This window comes from Asparagus officinalis, chromosome 7 (genome assembly GCF_001876935.1).
Source record: "Asparagus officinalis chromosome 7, Aspof.V1, whole genome shotgun sequence".
Lineage (NCBI taxonomy): Eukaryota > Viridiplantae > Streptophyta > Magnoliopsida > Asparagales > Asparagaceae > Asparagus > Asparagus officinalis.
In genome coordinates, this window is record NC_033800.1 from 51,446,218 (window position 1) to 51,470,625 (window position 24,408).

The 24,408-nt window shown below is 38.0% G+C and overlaps 1 protein-coding gene across 9 annotated transcripts; it reads left to right on the forward strand.

Annotated features, from left to right (window-relative positions):
* On the forward strand, positions 3,499-23,049 carry LOC109849419. 9 transcript variants are annotated; one of them, XM_020419247.1, is made up of 8 exons: positions 3,509-3,609; positions 7,944-8,003; positions 8,128-8,397; positions 8,514-8,535; positions 8,655-8,739; positions 9,607-10,261; positions 11,892-12,647; positions 22,832-23,049. In XM_020419247.1, the coding sequence occupies exons 6-8, from the start codon at positions 9,656-9,658 to the stop codon at positions 23,012-23,014; spliced, it is 1,545 nt and encodes a 514-aa protein (XP_020274836.1). In that variant the 5' UTR covers positions 3,509-3,609; positions 7,944-8,003; positions 8,128-8,397; positions 8,514-8,535; positions 8,655-8,739; positions 9,607-9,655; the 3' UTR covers positions 23,015-23,049. The 9 variants fall into 9 exon arrangements, with proteins under 9 accessions (XP_020274841.1, XP_020274842.1, XP_020274840.1 ...); XM_020419246.1 differs by having other exon boundaries at positions 3,508-3,609; positions 7,944-8,397; XM_020419248.1 differs by having other exon boundaries at positions 3,508-3,609; positions 7,944-8,397; positions 9,633-10,261.

Sequence of the window (24,408 nt, forward strand, 5' to 3'; positions counted from 1 at the left end):
CCATTTTTACCATTCAAATATTACCTTCACGAAGTGAAGTGAAGTAGTCCTTCTGGGAAGCAGCATGGTATGAGGCACCAGAATCAATCACCTATTCCGAGTCTTGGCAAGTGAGATTTGCACAGTCTTCTTCACATGCCGAGAAAAGCACAATTTCATTGTCACTGACAACGGCTGCATTTTCATTCATTCTTGTTTTTTATTGGTCTTTCCTTCCTTTTGTTCTTGCTTGAGCTTGCGGCATTCCCGATTTATGTGTCCATTTTTCCCGCAGTGAAAGCAACTAATGTCCTTTCTACCCTTTAATTTTCCTCTTGACTTGTCTTGATTCTGAGGCTGTCGATATTTGCTCCTCTCCCTGTTCTTAGTACAAGAGCATGAGAATGAGAGGATCCAAATGACTTTCTTCGTATTTCTTTATTTAAGAGACTGCTTGTAACTTGGTTCTCAGGTGCAGAGTTGCTAAGAGACACCACCAGCGTCTCCTAACTATCTGGTAACGAGCTAAGCAAAAGAAGGGCTTCAAGCTCATCTTCTAACACCATCTTCATGACTGCAAGCTGATTTACAATACTTTGAATTTCATTCAAATGTTCAGATATAGAATCACCTTCCTTGAACTTGAGATTGACAAGCTTCCGAATCAAGAAAGCTTTGTTGCCGACGGTCTTTCTTTCGTAGAGATCTTCAAGTTTCTTCCACAAACTGCTCGCTGAAGGCTCATTTGACACATGGTGGAATACAGTGTCCATCCACCCATTGTCGAATGGTACCAATGGTTTTCTGATCGAGCTTCTTCCAATCATCCACTGGCATGGACTCTAGCTTGGAGGATTCACCTTCAACTGGTGCATAGAGGTCCTTGCAATATAGAAGATCCATCACCTTCGCCTTCCATATCATCTTCCTTGAACTTGAGATTGACATGCTTCCGAATCAAGAAAGTTTTGTTGCCGGCGGTCTTTCTTTCGCAGAGATCTTCAAGTTTCTTCCACAAGCTGCTCGCCGAAGTCTCATTTGACACATGGTGGAATACAATATCATCCACCCATTATCGAATGGTACCAATGGTTTTCTGATCGAGCTTCTTCCAATCATTCGCTGACATGGACTCTAGCTTGGAGGATTCACCTTCAACTGATGCATAGAGGTCCTTGCAATATAGAAGATCCATCACCTTCGCCTTCCATATCATCTTCCTTGAACTTGAGATTGACAAGCTTCCAAATCAAGAAAGCTTTGTTGCCGGCGGTCTTTCTTTCGTAGAGATCTTCAAGTTTCTTCCACAAGCTGCTCGCCGAAGTCTCATTTGACACATGGTGGAATACAATGTCATCCACCCATTGTCGAATGATACCAATGGTTTTCTGATCGAGCTTCTTCCAATCATCCGCTGACATGGACTCTAGCTTGGAGGATTCACCTTCAACTGGTGCATAGAGGTCCTTGCAATATAGAAGATCCATCACCTTCGCCTTTCATATCATCCAATTGCGGCCATTCAAACTGATCATTCGAACGCCGTCGATGGGAGTCTCCATCTCAACACAAGAAGATTAGCAATCTTGCTCTGATTTCACTGTTGAGAAATTAACAGTACAACAAGACATTTCCCGTCTTTGTGATGAGATGAGAACAAAAAATAGAAGAGAAAAACAGAGAAATACAAAGAGAAATAGAGAGATTGCATACACAAGATTTACCGAGGTTCAGCTCAAATTGAGCCTACGTCCTCACCCGCCCCTTCTTCACCGTTTCCACTATAATCAAATGAAAGCTTATAAATGATCTTCTCTCAAGTTGGTATAACTTAACTTGAGGATCACTTTCTCTCAAACTCACTTGAGGATTACTTTCTCTCAAACTCACTTGAGGATTACAGATTTGTATGTGGTTCTTCTTCTTGTTTCTTGTTTTCAACCTTCACCATCTCCCTTCTATTTATAGGGAGGATATGCTTCTTGGGTACACCACATTCATTGCATGGGAAAGTCCAAAGACTAGTCTTTCTTTTTCCCAATGCATGAGGAAAGACACTCTATCAATGCATGCATGTAGCCAACCACAAAATCTTCATGGATTAAATCCATATTAATTCATCATGGGGATGGACCCCGTTCCCATCAATTTGTTTATTTAACAAAACCATTGACAGTTCTACTTCAATGCATCCATTGGTCAACTGGAGAAATGATGAAGTAAAAGGCTCTGGAATGTTTTTAATTCTCATACCGTAGAGATGATCATGTTCTGGTTGTGAAGGATATGGAACTAGGAACAGAAGTGAAAGGAAAAGAAGATGAAATATTTTTTTTAGAGAATTGAAATTTGTATCAACTCTCTATTTCCAGCTAATAGAGAATTAACATAGTACACATCAGCACCAACACATCAGAGCCACATCAGCATAGTGTGGAAGTAGTGTAGAAGAGATCATCTTTTTCAAAATACAGCATGGATGTTCTTCTATTGTCCGTTTGTCAAATATTTGATAAACCCCTTCCAAAATTTGCACAGGAAGCTCTGAATCCGCCCCCATGTCAAATATTTGATAAACCCCTTCCAAAATTTGCACAGGAAGCTCTGAATCCGCCCCCATACTTGCCGGTGCGCGCACTCGCAACCTGTACTCACAAAATTTGCACAGGAAGCTCTGAATCCGCCCCCATACTTGCCGGTGCGCGCACTCGCAACCTGTACTCAGTTGAACCCAAAGTGATCTAGAGGTAGGAACAGAGAAAGGCGGAGGATTAGCATAGTTAGCTCATTCGATAATCCGAATGACTAAATTATTAGCCCGTTATATATAGGTTTTGTTTTAACATTTGTGATCATTTTTAAGTGTTTGGGAATGTTCATCCCTTCACCTTGTTACGGTATGGTCGTCTTTATATTGCTGATCGAGTTTCTAATTCTTTTGCATATATAGAATTAGTATGGTAAGGGAGAAATCCTCTTCATTTGAGACGCAGGATTTTGCTATTCATACAATTTTTTTTTGTTGATGACCGTATTAACTTCTTGAAACTCGTCCGCGCCGACAAAAGTCCGCTCATCTGGCGTCTAATTCCTCTTTTGTAAACATTCTTCAGTGTAAGAAATTAGGCCCATCATACAAATTCCTAATTCAAAGCGAAAGCCGGCCAGAATTCTAAGTGGGCTTTTAGAACAATAACTTAGGCCCATCTAAATTGTTTTTTTTTCTAATAGGGTTTACTCGACATAATTGCACCACATCTTCAATGTGTTAATATGAACCCCAGAATCTTTTTGAGTGTTATGAATTTAGTCCCTCTAGTTACCGGCGAGTTAAAAGATTTTGGGACTAAATTCAGAACCCTTAACACATTTGGGGGACTAATTTCAAAATATGTTGATTTGTGGGGGTAATTCCAAAATATATAAAGATTTTGGGCCTAATCAAAATGCATGAAGTTTTAGAGTACTAATTTCAAAGTATGAAAGGCCTGGGGGACTCATTTAAAATAAACAAAAAAAGGCGCTTTCTGATTTATGGCCCATTTTGATACTTTCCTCTTCTAGAAGGAGCGAAAAGGGGAAGAGGAGCAAAACCTAGGAAACCCCAAGAGGAAGAAGAAGAAGAACAAGGTATCTTGCTGATCTTGATTTAATTTAAAAATATGACGGTTCGAAAATTGTTCTGGTTCAGTGTTAGAAACGAGACGACCTTAGACCACCCCCCCACCCAAACCAAAAAAAAAACACTGTAATTACATTCATCTCGCTTTAATTACTCTTGGTTTAATCTCTGTCCCTTTAGTATTAATTTATTATTCGAACTACATCTCTATGGGATGAACATTAATCATTAATTGTCATGAAACTAATGAAGTTGAGAAGAAAAGGTAGACGAGAAGTAGAGAAAAATTTTATTTCATTCGTTCTTCATTGCTATATCAAAATCAGGTAGGAATACCTCTTCTATTTATATACAAACTAAGATGATGATACATGAATCATATTAATTACTCATTCATGAACTTAGTCTTTCAAGAACATGCATTGTGTTATTCTAGGAAGAAGATTAATGTACTATTAGGGGAATATCAACTTTTTGGGAAACTAAATGGACATCCACATTATTTCATAACACTCCCCCTTGGATGTCCAACATTACACAAAAATATGCCTCGTTAAAACTTTACTAGGAAAAACCCAGTGGGAAAAAAATCCTAGTGAAGGAAAAAGAGTACACTATTTTTGTGTATTAGTTTCTCCCCCTGATTCAAATATCATTTGAGATCTTGCAACCAACGTATTCCAATATTTTTTACCAATTTCTCAAAAGTTACAGTCGGCAATGTCTTGGTGAATAAATCTGTCAGATTATCACTCGATCGAATTTGTTGCACAACGATTTCACCATTCTTTTGCAAATCATGTGTAAAGAAGAATTTTGGTGAAATGTGTTTCGTTCTATCCCCTTTAATATATCCTCCTTTTAATTGAGCTATACAAGCTGCATTGTCTTCAAACATAATAGTCAGAGGATTTTCATTTTTAGGAGACAATCTATTATTCTTCCGGATATAGTGGATCATTAATCTTAGCCAAATACATTATCGACTTGCCTCATGAATTGTAATTATTTTAACATGATTCGAAGAAGTGGCAGTAATTGATTGTTTCGTAGATCGCCATGAAATAGCAGTGTCACCACATGTAAATAAATAACCAGTTTGAGACCTTGCTTTATGCGGGTCAGATAAATACCCAGTATCAGCATATCCAAACAATTCAGGTCGAGTTATAAGAATAAAATAAGCCAAGATCAATTGTTCATTGGAGATAACGAAAAATATGTTTTATACCGTTCCAAGGTCGTTTTGTAGGAGATGAACTAAATCTTGCTAATAAATTCACAGAAAATGATATATCTGATCTTGTACAATTAGCAAGATACATTAGTGCACCTATTGCACTGAGATATGGTACTTCAGGACCAAGAATCTCTTCATCTTTTTTTTTTATCTAAAAGGATCCTTAGCAGGATCAAGTGACCTAACAACCATTGGGATACTTAATGGATGTGCTTTATCCATGTAGAACCATTTTAATACCTTCTGGGTATAAGCAGTTTGGTGAACAAAAATCCTATTTTCTAAATGCTCAATTTGTAGACCAAGGCAAAATTTAGTTTTACCAAAATCTTTGATCTCAGATTCTTTCTTCAAATATTCAATCGTCTTTTGGAGCTCTTTAGGAGTTCCAATCAGATTAAGGTCATCAACATATACAACAATGATCATAAAATTTGACCCATTCCTCTTTATGAAAACACATGGACATATAGGGTCATTTGTATAACTTTTTTTGACTAAACATTCACTAAGACGGTTATACCACATTCGTCCAGATTGCTTGAGTCCATACAAAGATCTTTACAACTTAATGGAGTACATTTCTCTAGGATTTGATTTACATGCTTTAGGCATGCTAAATCCTTCAGGGATTTTCATATAGATATCATTATCTAATGTTCCATATAAATAAGCAGTGACTACGTCCATCAGACGCATATCAAGTTTTTCATGTACTGCTAAACTCATAAAATATCTAAATGTAATTCCATCCATTACTGGCGAATATGTCTCATCATAATCAAATCCCGATTTTTGTGAAAATCCTTGGGCTACAAGTCTTGCTTTATATCTCATAATTTTATTTTTCTCATTTCTTTTCCTCACAAATACCCATTTATATCCCACTGGCTTTACACCTTCAGGTGTTTGGACTACAGATCCAAAAACTTTGTTTAGCCAGTGAATCTAATTCAGATTGGATCGCATCTTTTTATTTTAACCAATCATTTCTTCGCCGACATTCATCAATCGATCTGGGTTCACGATCCTTGTCAACTTCCATAATATCAAGTGGTATATTATATGCAAATGCATTATCGACAATTACTTCTCTTCGGTTCCAACTCTTTCTCGTAATAACTAAATTTATTGAAGTTTCATTTTCTTCAGGAGTTGGCTCTTCAGGAAGTTGAATTTTATCATTAGCAATATTTTGATCATTTGATCCTTTTTTCTTTTGAGTATTCTTTTCTTTGGAGCCAAGAGGTCTACCACGCTTTAGGTGTGCTTTAGATTCGTTAGCACTTTTAATTTGTCCTTCTGTGATATCAATTTTAATCGGAGCATTTTCTGCTGGAATATGCGATTTAGTAATTCTTCTATAATCACTAAAAGCATCCAGTAATTGGTTTGTAATTTTCTGTAAATGTATAATCCTTTGAACTTTCAGTTCATATTTTTTTGTACGAGGATCAAGAAAGTCTAATAATATTTTCCAAGTAATTTTTTTCGGTTGATCTTTACCTCCCCCTAATGTCGGGAAATATGATTCATCAAAATAACAATCTGCAAATCTTGCAGTAAATAAATCACATGTTAATGGTTCAACATATTTAAGTATAGAAGGTGATTCATACCCGACATATATCCCCAATCTTCTTTGAGAGCCCATTTTAGTACGTTGAGGCGGTGCAATAGGAACATATACCGCACAACCAAAAATTCTTAAATAAGAGTTGAGGCGGTGCAATAGGAACATATACCGCACAACCAAAAATTCTTAAATAAGAAATATTGGGCTCGTGACCAAGAACTAATTGTAAGCTTAAATAAGAAATATTGGGCTCGTGACCAAGAACTAATTGTAAGGGAGAATAAATATGATAACTTGTTGGCCTAATTCTCACAAGTGTTGTTGCATATAATATAGCATGTCCCCAAACAGATAAAGAAAAGTTTAGACCTCATTAACAATGGTCTTGTAATTAATTGAAGCCGTTTAATAAATGATTCGGCTAGATCATTTTGTGTATGAACATGAGTCACAGGATGTTCAACACTTATCCCAATAGCCATGCAATAATTATTAAAGGCATGTGATGAATATTCACCAGCATTATCTAGACGAATTTTCTTAATGGGATAATCAGGAAATTATGCTCGTAAATTAATTATCTGAGCAAGCAATCTCGCTAACGTTAGGTTGTGACTAGATAATAAACTTACATGTGACCATCTTGTTGATGCATCAATTAGTACCATAAAATGTCTAAATGGTCCACATGGTGGATCTACATGCCCACATATATCACCATGAATTCGCTCTAGAAATGCAGGGGATTCAGTTCCCACTTTCGTTGGTGATGGTCTAACAATTAACTTCCCTTGGGAGCAAGCAACACATGAGAATTCATTAGAATTTAGTATTTTTTGATTTTTCAATGAATGACCATGTGAATTTATAATTATTCGTATCATCATTATAGAACCAGGATGTCCAAGGCGATCATGCCAAATCATAAAATCATTAGGATTAGTAGACTTCCGGTCTTCAAGGTGATACATTTCAGCTGCATTTATTTTTGTATAATATAAACCAGAAGATAGAGAAGGCAACTTTTCTAATACGCATTTCTTCTCAGAAATGGTATTTGTAATCAATAAGTATTCACCATTTGTCTCATTCATCGTCTCGATATGATATCCATTTCGACGGATATCTTTAAAACTTAGCAAATTTCTTTGAGACTTTATCGAGAGTAGTGCATTATTTATGATAATTTTAGTTCATTCGGGGAGAAAACAGTGGCTCTTTCGGAGCCATCAATCAATTTAGCACTACCACTTATTGTGTTAACATTTGTTTCTTCCATTTTCAAATGAGAAAAATACTTCATGTTTTTAAGTATCGTGTGTGTAGTAGCACTATCAATGAGACAAGTATTATTAATTTATCATCATCATTGTTTGATCCCAAATATTTGACATCCATTTCTTCTTCAGGAAGAAATAACAAAGAAAATTACAAACAAAAGTAAATATCAATAAAGTCCATAAATTACAAAATTCATAAAGAAAATTACATAAATGATGCGAAAATAACAAAATTCAAAATGTCAGGTATTTATCATGTGATCATTTCGCAACTTCAGGTTGCTCAAGAAAATCAGCTACATCGAGGTGTGTGATATCATCAAGATCATCATAAACATTGTTTTGATCAATAAAATTTGTCTCGGTATTTTTGCCTTTCCCTTTTAATGATGTCTGATAGAGGTCAACAAGATGTTTTGCTGTATGATAGGTACGGGACCAATGGCCTTCTATTCCACACCGGTAGCAAATTTCCTCATAATATTTCTTTTCTTCACTTTTCTTATCATTATTATCCCATTTCTGGGAGTTATTTTGTCTTCTGTCACGGCTATGATCAATGTGATTATAAGGCACATATCTGCCACGACCACGTCCACGATAACAGCTACGTCCTCCGCCTCCTCCATGGCTATGTCGACGCCCACGATCATGATTTTGAGATTTAGTTGCATTCGCTTCAGGGAATGGACTAGAACTAGTAAGTCGGGATTCATGATTTTTTAATAATAATTCATTATTTTGTTCAGCCAAAAGGAGGCATGAAATCAATTCAGAGTATTTTTTAAATTCTCTCTCTCGATATTGCTGCTGTAGGAGCATATTCGAGGCATGAAAGGTTGAAAATGTTTTTTCTAACATATCGTCATCAGTGATATTTTCTCCATACAATTGCAATTAAGAGGTAATTCTATACATTACAGAATTATACTCACTGATTGATTTAAAATATTGTAGCCTTAAGTGAAGCCAGTCATACCGGGCTTTTAGGAGCACGACCAACTTCATGTGGTCAAATCTCTCCTTCAAATTATTCCACATAGTAAGTGGATCTTTCACAGTTAGATATCCAGTTTTTAATCATTCATTCAAATGATGGCGAAGGAAAATCATAGCTTTGGCACGGTCTTGATTTGATGTCTCATTTTCTTTCATAATAGTATTTTCAAGACCTTTTGCAGCAAGATGTATTTCAACATCTAACATCCAAGATAAGTAGTTCTTTCCAGAAATATCAAGTGGCGTAAATTCTTGTTTTGTAAGGTTAGTCATAGTGAAAAATGAATTGAATTGGAAAGAGAAATTATACCTTGAAAGTTTATCCAAAATATCAACATGTGCCCAACGATGAATCTAATGGACTTGAAGAAGATTGTTTCAATGGTAGAGTCTCGTGCTGATAACGTGTTATGAAACTAATAAAGTAGAGAAGAAAAAGTAGACGAGAAGTAGAGAGAAATTTTATTTCATTCGTTCTTCATTGCTATATCAAAGTGAGGTAGGAATATCTCTATTTATATACAAACTAAGATGATGATATATGAATCATATTAATTACTCATTCATGAATTTAGTCTTTCAAGAACATGCATTGTGTTGTTCTAGGAAGAAGATTAATGTACTAGGGGAATATCAACTTCTTGGGAAACTAAATGAACATCAACATTATTTCATAACATTAATCATGATATTATAACACATTGAATATTCACTATGCGGGATGAACATTATGATCGGAGGGGATATCATTATATTTGCATGTCTGCTTATAATTATAAGCCAACAGTGAACGTTTGTGGATGATGAATGATTTGGACGTGGACATGGAAACTGACTGGAGTATTTTTCTAAATAATTTCGATTTGGAGGTTATAATATAATAAACATTTTCAACCTTTTTGCGGCGTAGGCTCATATTATTTGGTTGTCCTGAAGGAAGGAGGATCATACATTTCATCATGGCTGGTGAACAAAAGGTAACCGTTAGTTTTTGGGTGGACAAGGCGAAGAAAAGGGTGGTGCTGGCCGAAGCGGACAGCGACTTTGTAGACATCCTCTTCAGCTTCCTCACCCTGCCGCTGGGAGCCGTCGTCGGGCTCCTCAACAAGCAATCTAATATTGGATGCATGGACAATTTGTATGGGAGCGTCGAGACTCTTGATGTGCGTAATTTCCAGACTGAGGCATGCAAGACCATGCTTCTCTTCCCTCAAAGCGCTGCAGCTGAACGATGCGAAGATCTGAAAGTAAATATTGATAGCGCAAGGCCTAACCCGAGGCGGGTCTATGCTTGTCAAAAGCCCGATTGTTGTTCCAAGACGACCTGCTTGGCTAGTTCTGTTTCGAATGTGCGATGTCCTCACTGCCGAGAAACTATGGATTCACCTAGAATGTGGGACAAAGGGGATGTGCAATTTGTCAAGAGTGGAGATAAGTTTATGATTACAGACGACCTTCTTATAACTCTATTTTCTATGGAGAATTACATATCTTCAATTAAGAAACTGGGAGTAGAAGATGCATGCTTTCTCGAGGAGAAGGTTATGGATCTTGGTAGAGATGAGGTGAGTCTTTTGACTTTAAAATTATGAATTGCAATTATATATGTACTTCGATGAGAGATAAGAATCGTTGGTATATAGATCAATTACTTTGGTGACGAGTAGTGGACCCCCATTAGTCATCAACTGGCTAGTGAAGGAAAGATAATTGAATTTATCAAATGGTCTAATTAGTACTTTCTCTATTTCAGTTGTCATGCTCCATTATATTATAAATTACCTCTATTGCTTTTGTTTTTATTATTCCAAGTCGGATTCTTGATAATGATTTTGGGCAGCTTTTGCATAATCTTGTCGCAAAGACAAGGAATCTGAGAGCAAATAGCAAAGAGGAGAAAGTAAAGAATAACCAACCATGAAGTGGAAACATCTAACGAATTTTGACAACACAACGAATATTTTTTTTTACCAATTACGGTTTAATAACAAATCCTTCTGATTTCCTCTGAACTTTTATAGAAGAAGCAAATTACTAGTGTAAAGTGCTTTGTATTTTATCTTTACAAATATTTCAAGTGGATCTTTTCCACTTGTGTTATACTTGTCCAAATGGCTATTAATGCATATGAAAATGTTCAGTTTGTCCCTGACAAGCTCAATGATGAAGGAAACGAAGGACTAAGCTTTATAGTTCTCTAAGGTTGTTCCATCTCAAGTACGTTGTGTTCCACCCAAATAGATGATGTATATCGATTCGTCTTCATTCATACTTTATACAACTTCTATGTGGACAACAAGGGACATGGTTTGGTGAATTCTTACCCATTCCTTCAAGGTTGGAAACTGAACAAGTTTTTAATATAGAACAAAATGGATGCTTAGACAAACGACATGGTCTTACAAAATGTTTATTTTTTGTCTTTATGAATTTTATGAAACAAGGTGAATCGAGTAGATCATCTATTTGTACCATCCGTCGTGAAGTTTCAACTTCCAAAGGTGGGTTAAGTTTGATCCTGGGTAACTATAAAGCTTTACCCAACAAAGAAATATCCTATGATTGTTAATGAGGCTAGGGACATGATTTTATTACTAGTTCAACACCCTATTGAGCCACATCTTCTTTCTTTTAAGTACTTTAGGACAACAAAGTACAAACTGGCTTCACCTTCATTAGCAGCAAAAGTGGTAACATGAATGAGGCAATATATTTCTTATTAGTTTTACTTAAAGCCATAAAATAATATCTATGAAACTGTAAATGGTCCATCGTTGATTAGGTAGAAATTCTAGAAAAGCTTAATCATAAAATTTCAGAGAGATCTTCGCCAAGATGATTGCAATATCAGTTAATATGTTGAGATTGGATAATACAATAATATGTTACTATAATTTAAAAAAAGTATTGCCAAATACAAAATAATTGCGTAATTATTTTTAACAGTGAACCATCTGTTTCCTTTGATTTTGACTCAACTAAGTGTCTTGCATCAGTAACATTCTGAGTTGCTGTTGATATTTGACCAGCATTTGTTCCTTGTATCCCTTAGGTACCATGATAACAATAATTATTTACTGTTTAGATTCACTATTAGGCCAATCTCCCCCATTTCCCTTTGCAATGAAACGGTTTTAATCGGCAACCTTTGTATTGTTTAATTTGTATCTAACAATTATAAAGCATTTTACGCAGATATTGACATTGCTTCGAAGGTTTCTGGTCTCCAATTCTCCACTTACTGACTTGGTTTTCAAAAATATGGGTGTGACTGATGATGTGTCAAAAGGAATTGGTATTAAAAAAATGATACAAGTTAAAAGAGAAGGCAACACAGAAGCTGAATCAAAAGAAACACACATCAATTTAATTTTAAACAAATCTACGAACAAAGTGTCATTTGTGGAAGTTGGAGAAGAATTTATGAACATTATATTCAGTTTCCTGACCTTGCCTCTTGGTTCTCTAATCAAGCTTCAAACTAAGAAGTCGTTCTTGGGATGTGTTGATAACTTGTATCAGAGTGCTGAAAATTTGAGTTTGGACAATTTCAAATCTGAGGAGTGCAAAAATATTCTTATCTTTCCTAAGCTCGCCCCCTTCTTTGGCTACACTGGCAGCATGCTGGAGATGGATGAAATTGCTCTGCGTGAACCACGTGATTTCTCTTGCCGTGGTTGTTACGCTTGCTTCTGGAAAAACAATAATACAGATTGTACAGCTTCAGAATGTGCCCACGGTGTGAAGCGGGCATATTTTAGACTGTTAAACCCAAAATCTCCAGAGGGAAGTACAGAAAGCGGTGGGGGATATGCTAAGGGAAGTTTCTTGGTGACTACTGATCTTTGTGTGTATCAATTATCTGCCTCTTCCTCAATCCAAATTATCAAGAACCTGGATATTTCCTTAAGCGATCTAGCGATGAAGAGGGCCGTATTTGGAGAAATCCAGGTGAGCAAACAAACGACAGGTCAAATATTTGTCCAAAATAGACTTATTATAACACTAGTAGAAAAACGACCAACCTAGACGGAAATGTTCACGTACGGAGGGTTGTCTCTACCAATCGCGTCGTAGGTTGGATCATATCTATATATTTAAAATTCGGAATTAAAGACCGGAAGTGATTGGGCGTTTTCTGGTCCGTCTAGGTAGATTGTTTATTCTGTTACCAGTACGCGACCTGGTCTAGTTTGGATCAAACTAGAGCGGATTTCCGTATAGATTGATCAATCTAGGACGGAAACCAAACCTAGAGCGAGTTACTATTTTTCTCTCGTGAGAGTTTGTTATAACGATGATTGGTGCTAGACGGAAATCCGGGATCTTACGTTAAACACCCTAGGGGAACCGTCTTAGGTTGTCAACCTAGACGGAATCCGTCTAGGTTGTCAACCTAGGGGAGCCGTCTAGGTGACCGCTACGGAATTCCGTCTATAAGAAGCCAAACTAGACGGAAGTCCCGTCTAAGGTTGAATTATTACAACCAGACGGAATTTCCCGTCTAGTTTGGTTCATACTAGACGGAATTCCGTCTAGATTGCTGCTTTGCGCCAGGCAAAAAAAAATATATTACAATTTGTATTTTCCCCAGCTGTACAAATTATTATACATACAATAAATACTGACGTATATACTGAAGGTACCATGATCAACCATGCCAAATATAATCAGAGATTTTAGACAATGTCATTCAAACCCAAAAATATAACAAATTCCAACTATTAGGATGGGCATTCATGATCCATAAGCCATAAATATAATCAGATCTCAAGCCGTAATAAACAAAGTCCACAGCTGCATATAAGTATTGTTATAAAGTTCGTTGGACATCCAAGCACGGACATAATAACAGTATTGTTTATAACATCCAAGTTCACGCATATAAGTTAATGTTAATATTCGCGTTTCGAACCAGATAATAGCTGGGTTCATCTTGCAAATTAATAAATCCACAAAAACCTCATAAACTACAATCGTCGTCGTCGGTCGGCAGTATCCCGTCTACTCGCTGGAGTTTATGAACGTGTTGGGCTGGGCTGCCTCCAATACCGCGGAAGCGACTCACCGCGTTTTAGTACAGTGATCTCGGCGTTTAGTTAGAGCGCTCGGGCGTTTTCAAGTACGGACTTGCTTTTAACACGAGAGGGGAGAGCGATGGTCGGTTTGGTCTTGAAAGCAGGGTCGGTTTGGTCTTGAACGCCGAGGTTCGTTTGGTACTTGACGAGGATGCGTCTTAGTATCGCCAGGTTTTTTGCTGGGACGCCGCACGTTCGATGGTGTGGTTAACGAGTGTTTGAAGGTGCGTTTTGGTTAGATATAGATTGAGGGGGTTTATTGTTTTCCTGAATAAGTATTTAAGGGGTGTTAAATTATAAATATAAATGAATTTATTTAATTTAAGAAAAAAAGTAAGGTAAGCCTGAGTGGCTGGCTACTGACGGCAGCACGCAGGAATGTGGACGCCAGAGCGAGCTTATAATCGCGTATAACACCACCATACCGCGCCATGATGGAATCACACCCGCTTAAATATTGGGCATGACATAACACTCCAGGTAGATCATCCATCCGAGTTCGCCGTCAGCGTGGCAAGCTCTTGTCATCTCATTAAGATCACGCTGGATATGTAAGGGCTATCCGAGTCATCTTGTCAAGCAAAATATGCAGAGAACGTGCGAAACAAATTGGCAAAAAATAGCCTGGAACCGAGGCGGGGCTGCTCTCATGATAGTAAATGCTGTGGAAGGATGCTGTGGATGACACTATGGTTACGCCGGGTGAAGCTCCCAACACCATAAACAGAGGATATCTCGCTCTCTCTTATGTTTTAGGGAGAAAGCAATATTAATATTTTAAATCTCGAATTCAATAATGATAAAAAAATATAAATAGGAATGTAGTATTCAAATTGATATCAAATTTTCTAACATCCATACCTATTATGACCCATCAAATGCTGTGTGAGAGTACAATGTTGTCCTCTGAAGAAAGCATGTGAGGGTCCGGCCTTCAGAATTGTTCCTCCTGCCTAGCGACCATATAACACAGTTGGCAGCCTCCATATGGATGCAGCACGGTCAAGATCCTCCTAAAGTCACAAATATATAATTAAATTCATGGTTAAAAGACAATGTTATTTGTTGTTCTCGATTTCTCATAATATTAACATACAAAATAGAGTTAATAATAATACTCAAGATATGTATAACTCTCACCACACAACTCGAAGATTGCCTTGATCTTATCTCGATTGCTTCTCATCAGCCCCCCTATATCTATGCACGGAATAATGCCATACGCCCGCTGTTCTGCCCTAAGTGTATTGGCATTAATGATATTTCCTGTCATATTATAATATTATCACACCATAATCATACTAATCATTAAATTCATACAAAAACTTTAGACGAAATCTACGTATTCCTGACATATAAACATCCTCGACATAAATTGGCATAGGATGTGACCCGAAGTGGTGGTTCATGCAGCTTCCTTTCTTCCTATTTTCTTGACACCCTTCGTGGATTTATTCTTTTTTAAAGAAAAAAATTAGCAATATGCAATAAATTAATATCTTAAAAGTTACAAGTTAATTTTCATGAAACTAACCTTGGGAGACATCGCTGTTCCCAATACAATGAGGGAGAGCTGTGAAATGAACCTGCGTAACTTCGGGCGTCGAGGTTTAAAACCGTATTGCCAGTCTTCTCATACCTGTCAATAGGTTTCATGTCTTGATCTCATGCCTCCATTGTTTGAGAAACTGCTTCAACGCTTGACATTTGAAACACATAATTCCAAAAGCCCCCTCAAAGTCCTCAAGAGCCAGAAGCAGTCCTGTAGATTTACATACACTCATTTAGGAAAGACAATTTAATATCAAATACTAATTATTAATAATAAAAAGTAATAGACAATATGTAGTTACCATAAGCGGCTTGTCCATATGCCTCGTTATGCGCTCCATGGTAGTTCTCGAAATTGAAAATCAAGGGTTGAGCAATGGTCGGCTCTTACGACTAAGAACCCCAAATATATGCATTCAAGCGGGTCGACCATGGACCACGGGCATAACTTAGAAACTATTCAACCGAATTTATTGCCCTCAATTCCTGCTTGCGGTTTGTTTGGAATGCAGGCTTACTCCGCCACGTCTGTTCTCGATGTCGAATCCGCCTTTAGGCGCCTACGAATAATAAGCATAAATAATTAATAATCATATAATATATAAAATGTGAAAAAATTAAAATATTTATACAATTTTAGCGCATTCGCCATCTCTGCTTTCCTTTGCTGCGATGCAACCCGTTTTCGTTCCTACAATCATTTCACGCAGTTCTTCTAATTTTCTCGGTAAAAGCCACGTGTATGATACTTATTCCTGCGTCAGCCATATGACTTATGAGGAGGCTGGAGGTAAAGGTAAACTAAGATAGTCCTCCTGTGTCTTTGGCCGGCAAGTCCGTGTGGATGTATAAAGAAGGATATGTCGGTGTCCAAGTATGCGCCCTAGCATAAGAAAGGAGAATCAATTAATATAGTTTTTAAAATTAACCAGTTTATAATTGAGCATTATAATATTGACATACCTGCATCAAGGGGATGGTTCTGGTAACTGGGGGCAGTCAGAGGGGCCAAGGTGAATGAATAAAGCCCGGAGATGGTAGCTGCTATTCAGGGCCCTAACATTGATCACATATTAGCTAGATAATGTAATAAATTGATAAAATATATTAAAAGTATTAATTAATATTTATACGCTGCATCCGCAAGGATGGTGGTGTAGTCATCAAGGCACCACTACCAAGGGGTGATACTACGTGATCGATCACCGCTTGGTCAAAGAGTCTCCATAAATACTCCTCATCTACAAATTCAATTATTAACATAGTTAAGAAGAAAAAAAAATATAACATGCTCAGAGATAATTATTAATGAAACTGCATGTTCTTATTATAGATTAGCTAAAAACTTTAATGCCAGTGTAAAACATATATATTTACATAGCCTACATCCAACGCCACCATTCTGTGCGTAAGAGAATTCTGCGGCCAAACATCAATCAGATGAAGGCCGAATTTGGTTTCACTATAAATTATATTCCACTTTCTCAATATTTTTTTTCATTGTTATTAGGTAGAACAACAGATAGCTTGGCTCGCTTGTACAAAAAACGACACCCATCAGATATGACATTCGTACTCTCAGCGAATAAGCAGATGATCAGCTTGTTTCTGGCAAAAATGAATTTCTCATCCGTAATATACTTCTCGATGGAGATTATCAAGTGTACAATCCATAATGATCCGTTTTTTTTTCGATTATTTCTCTTCTTTGGCTTTTTTGGGCAGGACACCACCGGAACCTTGACATCGTGTAAGTACATTGTTTTGGTTTACCAAACGACGTAAATTACCTCAACAATATCTTCTAATTGGCCATAATATAGTATGTCAGCTAGAATTGGGTCTGATCTCTTGTACTTGAAAAACATTCTTGAGCTAAACATAGCCCATGACCCCACTGTTCTGAGTTAGCCTCGCTATCATCAGTCCTTAGCGTCGAAATTTATATGCCATTGACTCAACATGCTCATTATAACAGTCTCACTTCATAATAAGGGCCTTTGTGCATGTATAATAATTTCATCTGGTATACGGTAGTACCAATCAGGAAGCTGACTTTATCAAACCTAAAGATCAAAAAATTTCAGAATATTTAAGGGGATTGTTTATATTAATGATGTTCATAATTAATTGTTCAATACCTTACATCAAATCTTAACTAATCAGAAAAAAAAATTCTTTCCTATGTCTTTTGCTGAAATATTATATGGCGCCTGCATTCCTACCGTTGTTTCATTCTTAAGCTTCTCCCAAATGTCGGCCTACATAAATAAAAATTTAAACAATATATAAGTTTCGGCATTGCGAACAATTATGTAAAGATGAATAGTCCATCATACTATATTTCTGGTGTTATTTGTTACGTTCGATAGTCTTGCGAACATTATCAAGGTTTCCAGCACATATGCATGAATTTGTTCTAAGAAGAGATCTCGGATATTTTTCATGCTTTCTCTGCCTTCATCTGGTACATTGAGCGTGGTTTTCTTCTGGCGGCATGTAACGTGAGTGCAATAATTAAAGCAATTCAATTTGCCGTACACGTATCCTTCAGCTATAGAGCCTTCCTGGACAGGCTCGATTGCGAAATTATGTTTCATGGAGTCCCAAGTATCTAGAATCAAAATAACTAATTATTAGCCACGGTAATTTTCCAAAAACGCAATTATAGCAAGTAATGAATGCAAATATATATTTACCGCTCTCAAATGGATACATCCAACCGATAAGTAAGCAAGGTCGCGCGGCCGATTCTAGCCTCTCTAGGCAAGATGCTGGGTAAGATGGACCATAGCCGTGAAAAAAAGAAGGAGGGAATATTAACTCCAATAATTGCATATAAAAAAGAAAAGTGTAACTCGGCACCTCAGCTTCAAGTTTTTTAAATCATCTACATCTAATGACTTCTAGAGCATAATTTTTCTGAAAAACCCACAATACTCAAATAAATAACTTCGACCTTCTTTATCCATATTGTTAACTAATGGGCATACAGGAAGCATTGATGGAGAAGAAGCGTGAACTAAATCATGGGTCTTCCAGACGCTATAGAGTTTTCGCTCCTTGCACTTGGACATTATTGAAATGTTAGCAGAGTTAACCATACGGAGACTTACTGATTTAAGAATTTCAACAAAATCGTTGCATTCTGCTCATTTGTGTCAGTAGTAACACGAGAACGGAGGCAACTTTAATTTTTTTAAGTCGGCAAACATCTATGAGCTTGGCAAATCAATTTCGATATTCAAAAGCAGTCGAGATTCTTGGCGCGCAGCCATGAAGTAGATCATCCTTCGACTTGTTTGCATCTTGTAGGAGAGTTTATACTGATGTTATCAACATATATTTTTCTCAATATAGCATGACATCTAAGTTGTGGGGATTTTAAGATTTTGCCAATAGGTAGCTAGAAAGAAGATACTAAATTTAGTCGCATCCTCTAGGTAAATTTTTGGTCTTCTTCCTCAACTTGCATTTTCCGCGGACCTTTTCGCTACGGCTTCAGTGGCCTTTTTGACTTAAATAATCCTTACTCTGAAGCGGGCTAAATTTAGAATATCGATTTTTCCAACAGCGGAACTTTTGAAACCCCTGCAGTAATTGTTACAATCTGCATTACCTGTCAGCTGACGCGGCTTCATTCTCTTCAACTGTGCGCATCAACATACCTGATAACTCCTGGTAACTTATGACTCAAGGGCAACCACCCTTACGATTAAACAATAACAAACTCTTTCGGCTAGTGGTATTGAAAGAAGCTTCAAATTCCGGACCACATATAGGACAAGCACACTTTCCTTTGTGGAATACCTCAGACAGATTAGCATAGGCTGGAAAATCATTAATCGTCCATAACTAGAAATCAGAGCACGTAATCTTAAAAGCGAATTTCTTTTAAATGGGCATCATATGTTACAATAACCCTCAGACCATAGTTGTTTCAGCTCAATCAATTAAGGCTCTAAGTAAACATCAAATATCATTTCCAGGTGCATGTTTAACCGAGTATCATTGTAATGAAAGTATCATAAATGCTGTTTCCATACAAAGCAATGGAGGTAAATTAATATGGCATTAGTACAGACTGGCCAAGTATGAACCAACCAGAGCTCAATTATGCCCTCCAAATGGATTTGAATCGTCAAGCGTTGACAGAGCGCACAGTCTACATTTCCTACAATGGCTTCGGCAAATCGAGGATAAATTTTATCAAACTGATGCTTCCAAGCTACCCGGATCAGCAGGAATGTCTGCAATTTCACGCATCATCTACTGCGATCTTGCGCGTTATTTTTGTGCCACCTCAATATTTTTCGCGGCGTTTCTTTGTTCATGTACAACTTCGCAATCTAGGAGGCTAATGGAAAATGTCGAAGCACCTTTCGGCTTGGAATTTTCTTCTGTGTTATCATGCTGTCTCCGTTTAGTAATCCTTATTGAAGTATTTGTACGTTTGTTTCCACCTAGAAACTCCACCATGTCGGACATTCTTGAAGGTCTTTATTGGCCTTGTGGTACAAAATAGCAATCATTTTCGGACATGCATCAATCTAATTATAATCTAGACGCCCAAAGAGCAGCGACACATCTTCCTGCGCTTGATAATTTGTTTGGGGTTATGCTATTCACTCCTCCCAGGTATTAGCAGTTCGAAGCAAATCAAAGAAGCATTTCAAAATAATTATCTGAGTCATACCGCTAGTGTCTCTAATGTGTAGGGAGTTTAGCATAAAATGAAAATCTGGATAACCTCGGTACACCCTCATATAAGTCCTTTTCAACTACCTTTCTGTAGCTTGCAATATTCAATTCTATTCTAGGCGGAGGAATGCAATATCAATCAATATTTTCGGCAGATGTCCATCATCTCCTACTTTTCAGCTTACAAGCATCGGATATCATCTTACTTTTATCTCCCGATATCAATCCTCAGACATATATCATCACCCTCCAATTCTATAGGTCGAGAAAAAAATATCAATTCAATCATTGTTTCTGTGTCATCTATTCGTTGTCCAGCCGGAACGTACCGACACGCCACATTTGGATCCTCATCTTCAGTGATACCTTCCCCATGCCACGTTCCAATATTTATATTTTCATGCCAAAACCTGATTCATTAGGTGGATCCGTACATCATTACTATTCAGCAATTTCAAATTCTACACATGCAACAGGACAATACATAGCAACCACTTGCTAATTTTCTCGGATTCATTTCTGCATATCGTATGAAAGGCCTTCAACATCCCTCCTTGTATCGCGTGTCACGAAATCTATGAAGCCGTGGGATTATCTATCCATGATTTGTCAGGAATTACCCTCATCTGTAAATTATATATAATTATTAACTACGACAAATCACACAACTACTAGTACATTCATGACTCTTATACATACAAAACAAATCTAACATACGTTCATATATCATTTAACAATTAATATTTAGTTCTACATAAAATATATTTGAAACGTACGTAGAAACTAATTACACCAATTGATGCGGCTGTCATAGGAAGGCTTCTATCCATTAGAATATAGTAAGTGCTTACATCCAACTTCATATACTTTGTATATTTGCATTTCTTGAAATTTCGGCAGCACCTACCCGCTGTTCTCGCCTGTACACTGTGCGGATGTTATTATGCGTATCAGCAATAGCCGCGAAACGCAAAGTAAGGCAGAACAACATACGCTTATTGTAACGGAGAAGCAACGACTACGTGCTGGGCAAAACTTTCAAGAATGAAAATATACAAAGTATACAAGTTGGATGTATGCAGCTACTATATTCCTAACCCGTCCGAGAAGGACAGATCCAATAATTACGAATTTCAGTACCAATTTTTTATTCCTATAATATAAAATAAACGCTCATTTTTGAGAGAAAAACTTCGTCTCCTACCCAAATCTGAGTCGTATATCATATATTATAAGTCCAAATAATTGATGTAATTATGGACAGAAGTCTAGGGATAACGTTATTTTTTTATTCACACTAAATTGGATTATAACACATTATAAAATTTATAATGTGTTATATTATCACTCTATTTTTTACAAAAAATTATTTCACATATTTTCACATACACAAACTTAAATAATCACACATACTTTAGGCACGAATGAAACTTAAATGAGTTAGCGGTTATAAGTGTTTATACAAAATATGATTACTGGTGTTGTTCAAATGAATTAACATGTAATTAAGTTAGGGTTTTCAGAAATTGAACTCGTTTATTTTTTTTATCATATAATTAGGGTTTCTAAACTAAATTCAACAATAAATAATAATCAATTTAAAAAATTCTAAAGCTCGGTAGAAAAAACTTACCTTTTAGGCAAATGAAAGACGCGGACACCTGTGCCGGAGGAGGAGGGGCTGCCGAGGGGGGGAGGGAAAAGGGGCTCGGGGGTGGGTGGTGGTCGGGAGCGGGGACGGGGAGAATGGGAGGGGGCTGCCGAGGGGGGGGAGGAAAGGGGGCTTGGGGTTGGGTGGGTCGGGAGGGGGAGGGGAGAATGGGGAGGGGGCTGCCGAGGGGGGGGGGAGGGGAGGGGAGAAGGGGGGTGGTCGGTAGAGGGTGGTGCGGAAGGGGGGAGGAGGGAGAGGAAGGAAGGAGGGCACCCAGGGGGAGGAGGAAGGGGGGGCTGCCGAGGGGAGGGGAGAGGGGGAAAGGGGGTGTCGAAGAGGGGCTGGTTCGGAAGGGGGAGTGGGAGGGGGGGGGAAGGGGAAGGGGGGGGAGGCGGGCGGGCTGCCAAGGGGGCGGGGGGAAGGGGGGTGGTCGGAAGGGGAGTGGCGGGAGGTGCCGGAGGAGGGGGCGGAGGCCGTCGGGAGTGCCAAGGGGGGAGGGGGTCGGGAGGGGGGTCGGGAGAGGGGGCGAGACGGGCGGGGGGGGGCAGTCGGGAGGGGGGTCGCAAGGGGCTCGGGGGGGGAAGTGGGGGAAGTGGGGGAAAATAAAATTAGAATTTGGGGGGAGCCGGGGCGGCGCGCTGAAGAGGGTTTAATTTGCCCTAGCAACCTAGACGGAATTTCCGTCTAGGTTGCCTCAACCTAGACGAAATTTTCCGTCTAGGTTGACAGATCAACCTAGACGAAATTCGCGTCTAGGTGACCTATCAACCTAGACGGAAATTTCCGTCAGGTTGAGTAAACCTAGACGGAATTTCCGTCTAGGTTGATCTGTCCGTCTAGATTAACAAACTAGACGGAACATTCCGTCTAGTTTGTGTCAACCTAGACGGAACAAACTAGACGCGGAATTCATTCCGTCTAGTTTTGAATCAAACTAGACGGAAAAATATTCCGTCTAGGTTGTTCCGTCTAGGTTGCTAGTTTTTCTACTAGTGTAACCTCAAATATTTGAAGCTTGGTAATTGTTTCCTCGACATTTTCATGTTTCTCGTAGACTGTCCTCTGTTCTTCCTTGACATTTTCATGTTTCTTGTAGACCGTCCTCCTTTGTTCTTACTGTGTTGTTGTTTCTGACACTATTGACTTTCGTGCAGGCCCTTGATCTACTTAGATCTGCTGTAACTTCTAAAACTCCGATTGGTGATGTGCTAAATATTCATCAGAAAGCGAAAGTGAAAGAGGATTCGGTTGCTAAAGAAGAAATTAAGTCACTTGATTATTACATAGTTAACCTTTTTACTATGATTTGTGAGTTTTGTGAACCAGCAACTGTGTAACAAAAAACACTGAAAAACTGAAACTCTTTTTATTATGTTGTTGTGAAGATCATATGTTCGCTCTCGTTAGCAAACTAATTGCTGCTGTATAAATGGTTATGTGTACTGTTGTTCGCTCCCTCAACGTGCATGCAGCTGGCTAGAGGAAATAGTGTTGGATGTTTTGTTCATGAAAAGACAAATTTGCCTTTGTGGATTAACAGGCCCGGCCCAAGAGGGGGGGTAGGGGGCGACTGCACAGGGCCCCATTTCAAAGGGGGCCCCAAATTTTTAAAAATGACTATAGTATATTTCTTAATTCTTTGCAATAAGTCTTTTGTTTGTTTAAAAAAGGGCCTAATAATCTAATACTAGCCCACTAAATTAAATAATAATTTATGTCCATTGCCTAAGCCTAACTGCCTAACACTCATGACCCATCTGATTTACATTTTACCGGAAATATACACCAATTAGTACTACAATTATGATTAGTTGCTCATTTGTCTCCTAAAGTTTAGGAAATTCAATTTGAACTCATTAATTCCTAATTAACTATTCCCAATTAACTAGGAAACACACCAATAATGCTAATGTTGGAAAAGATAGATATAGATTCTATTATTGACGATTTTGCATCAAAAAATGCACGAAAACATCGTTTTTTGTAATTTTTGTATTTTTATGTATTATTTCTTTTGTAAAATAAATATAATTCAATAAATTTATAGTTCAACATTTATATAGAAGAGGACCTCATTTTATCATTTCGCACAGGGCCTCAAAAAAGCTTGGGCCGGCCCTGTGTGGATAGTCCCACATTGGAAAAGGGGATGAATAGTATATGATATATAATGGTTCTCTTCTTATTGGGCTTTGAATAGTGTTTTGGGTTTTGTGGGCTTTGCATATCTATCACACACGCCTCGCCTCGCACGTGTTCTCCACGCCCCGCCGCACCGCACACATTTTTTGCTTGTCAAGCTTTTATTTTGCACGTTTTACATGTTTTGTAATGGCTACATGCGGGTAACGGAAGCGAGATTCGTGCGTAACGGTTCCTTTGATTCAGCAGGGGTTACACTTCTCCTCACCTATATAAGCAGCCGTAGACCTCATTCAGAGACACAACAACGAGAAGAACAACTTCCAAAGCTATCTTTCTTCACTCTCTTTTCTCCTAAGTTATTTCGGCTACACTTTTACATTTATATTTTTGGACAATCGTTTTCGTCTGAGCATAAGCTCTGTGACTCACGCCCGAGCGCAGAGGTCGGTCGATTCCGGGGTTTTTACCGTTAGGGGAGAGGGGACAGATTGCGCTAGGACGATAGGCGGGTCCTTAATCTTCTAGGACAGTGATATCACGACTGCTCCAGATTAGACCTGAATTTTCTAACTCTTTAATTTGGATT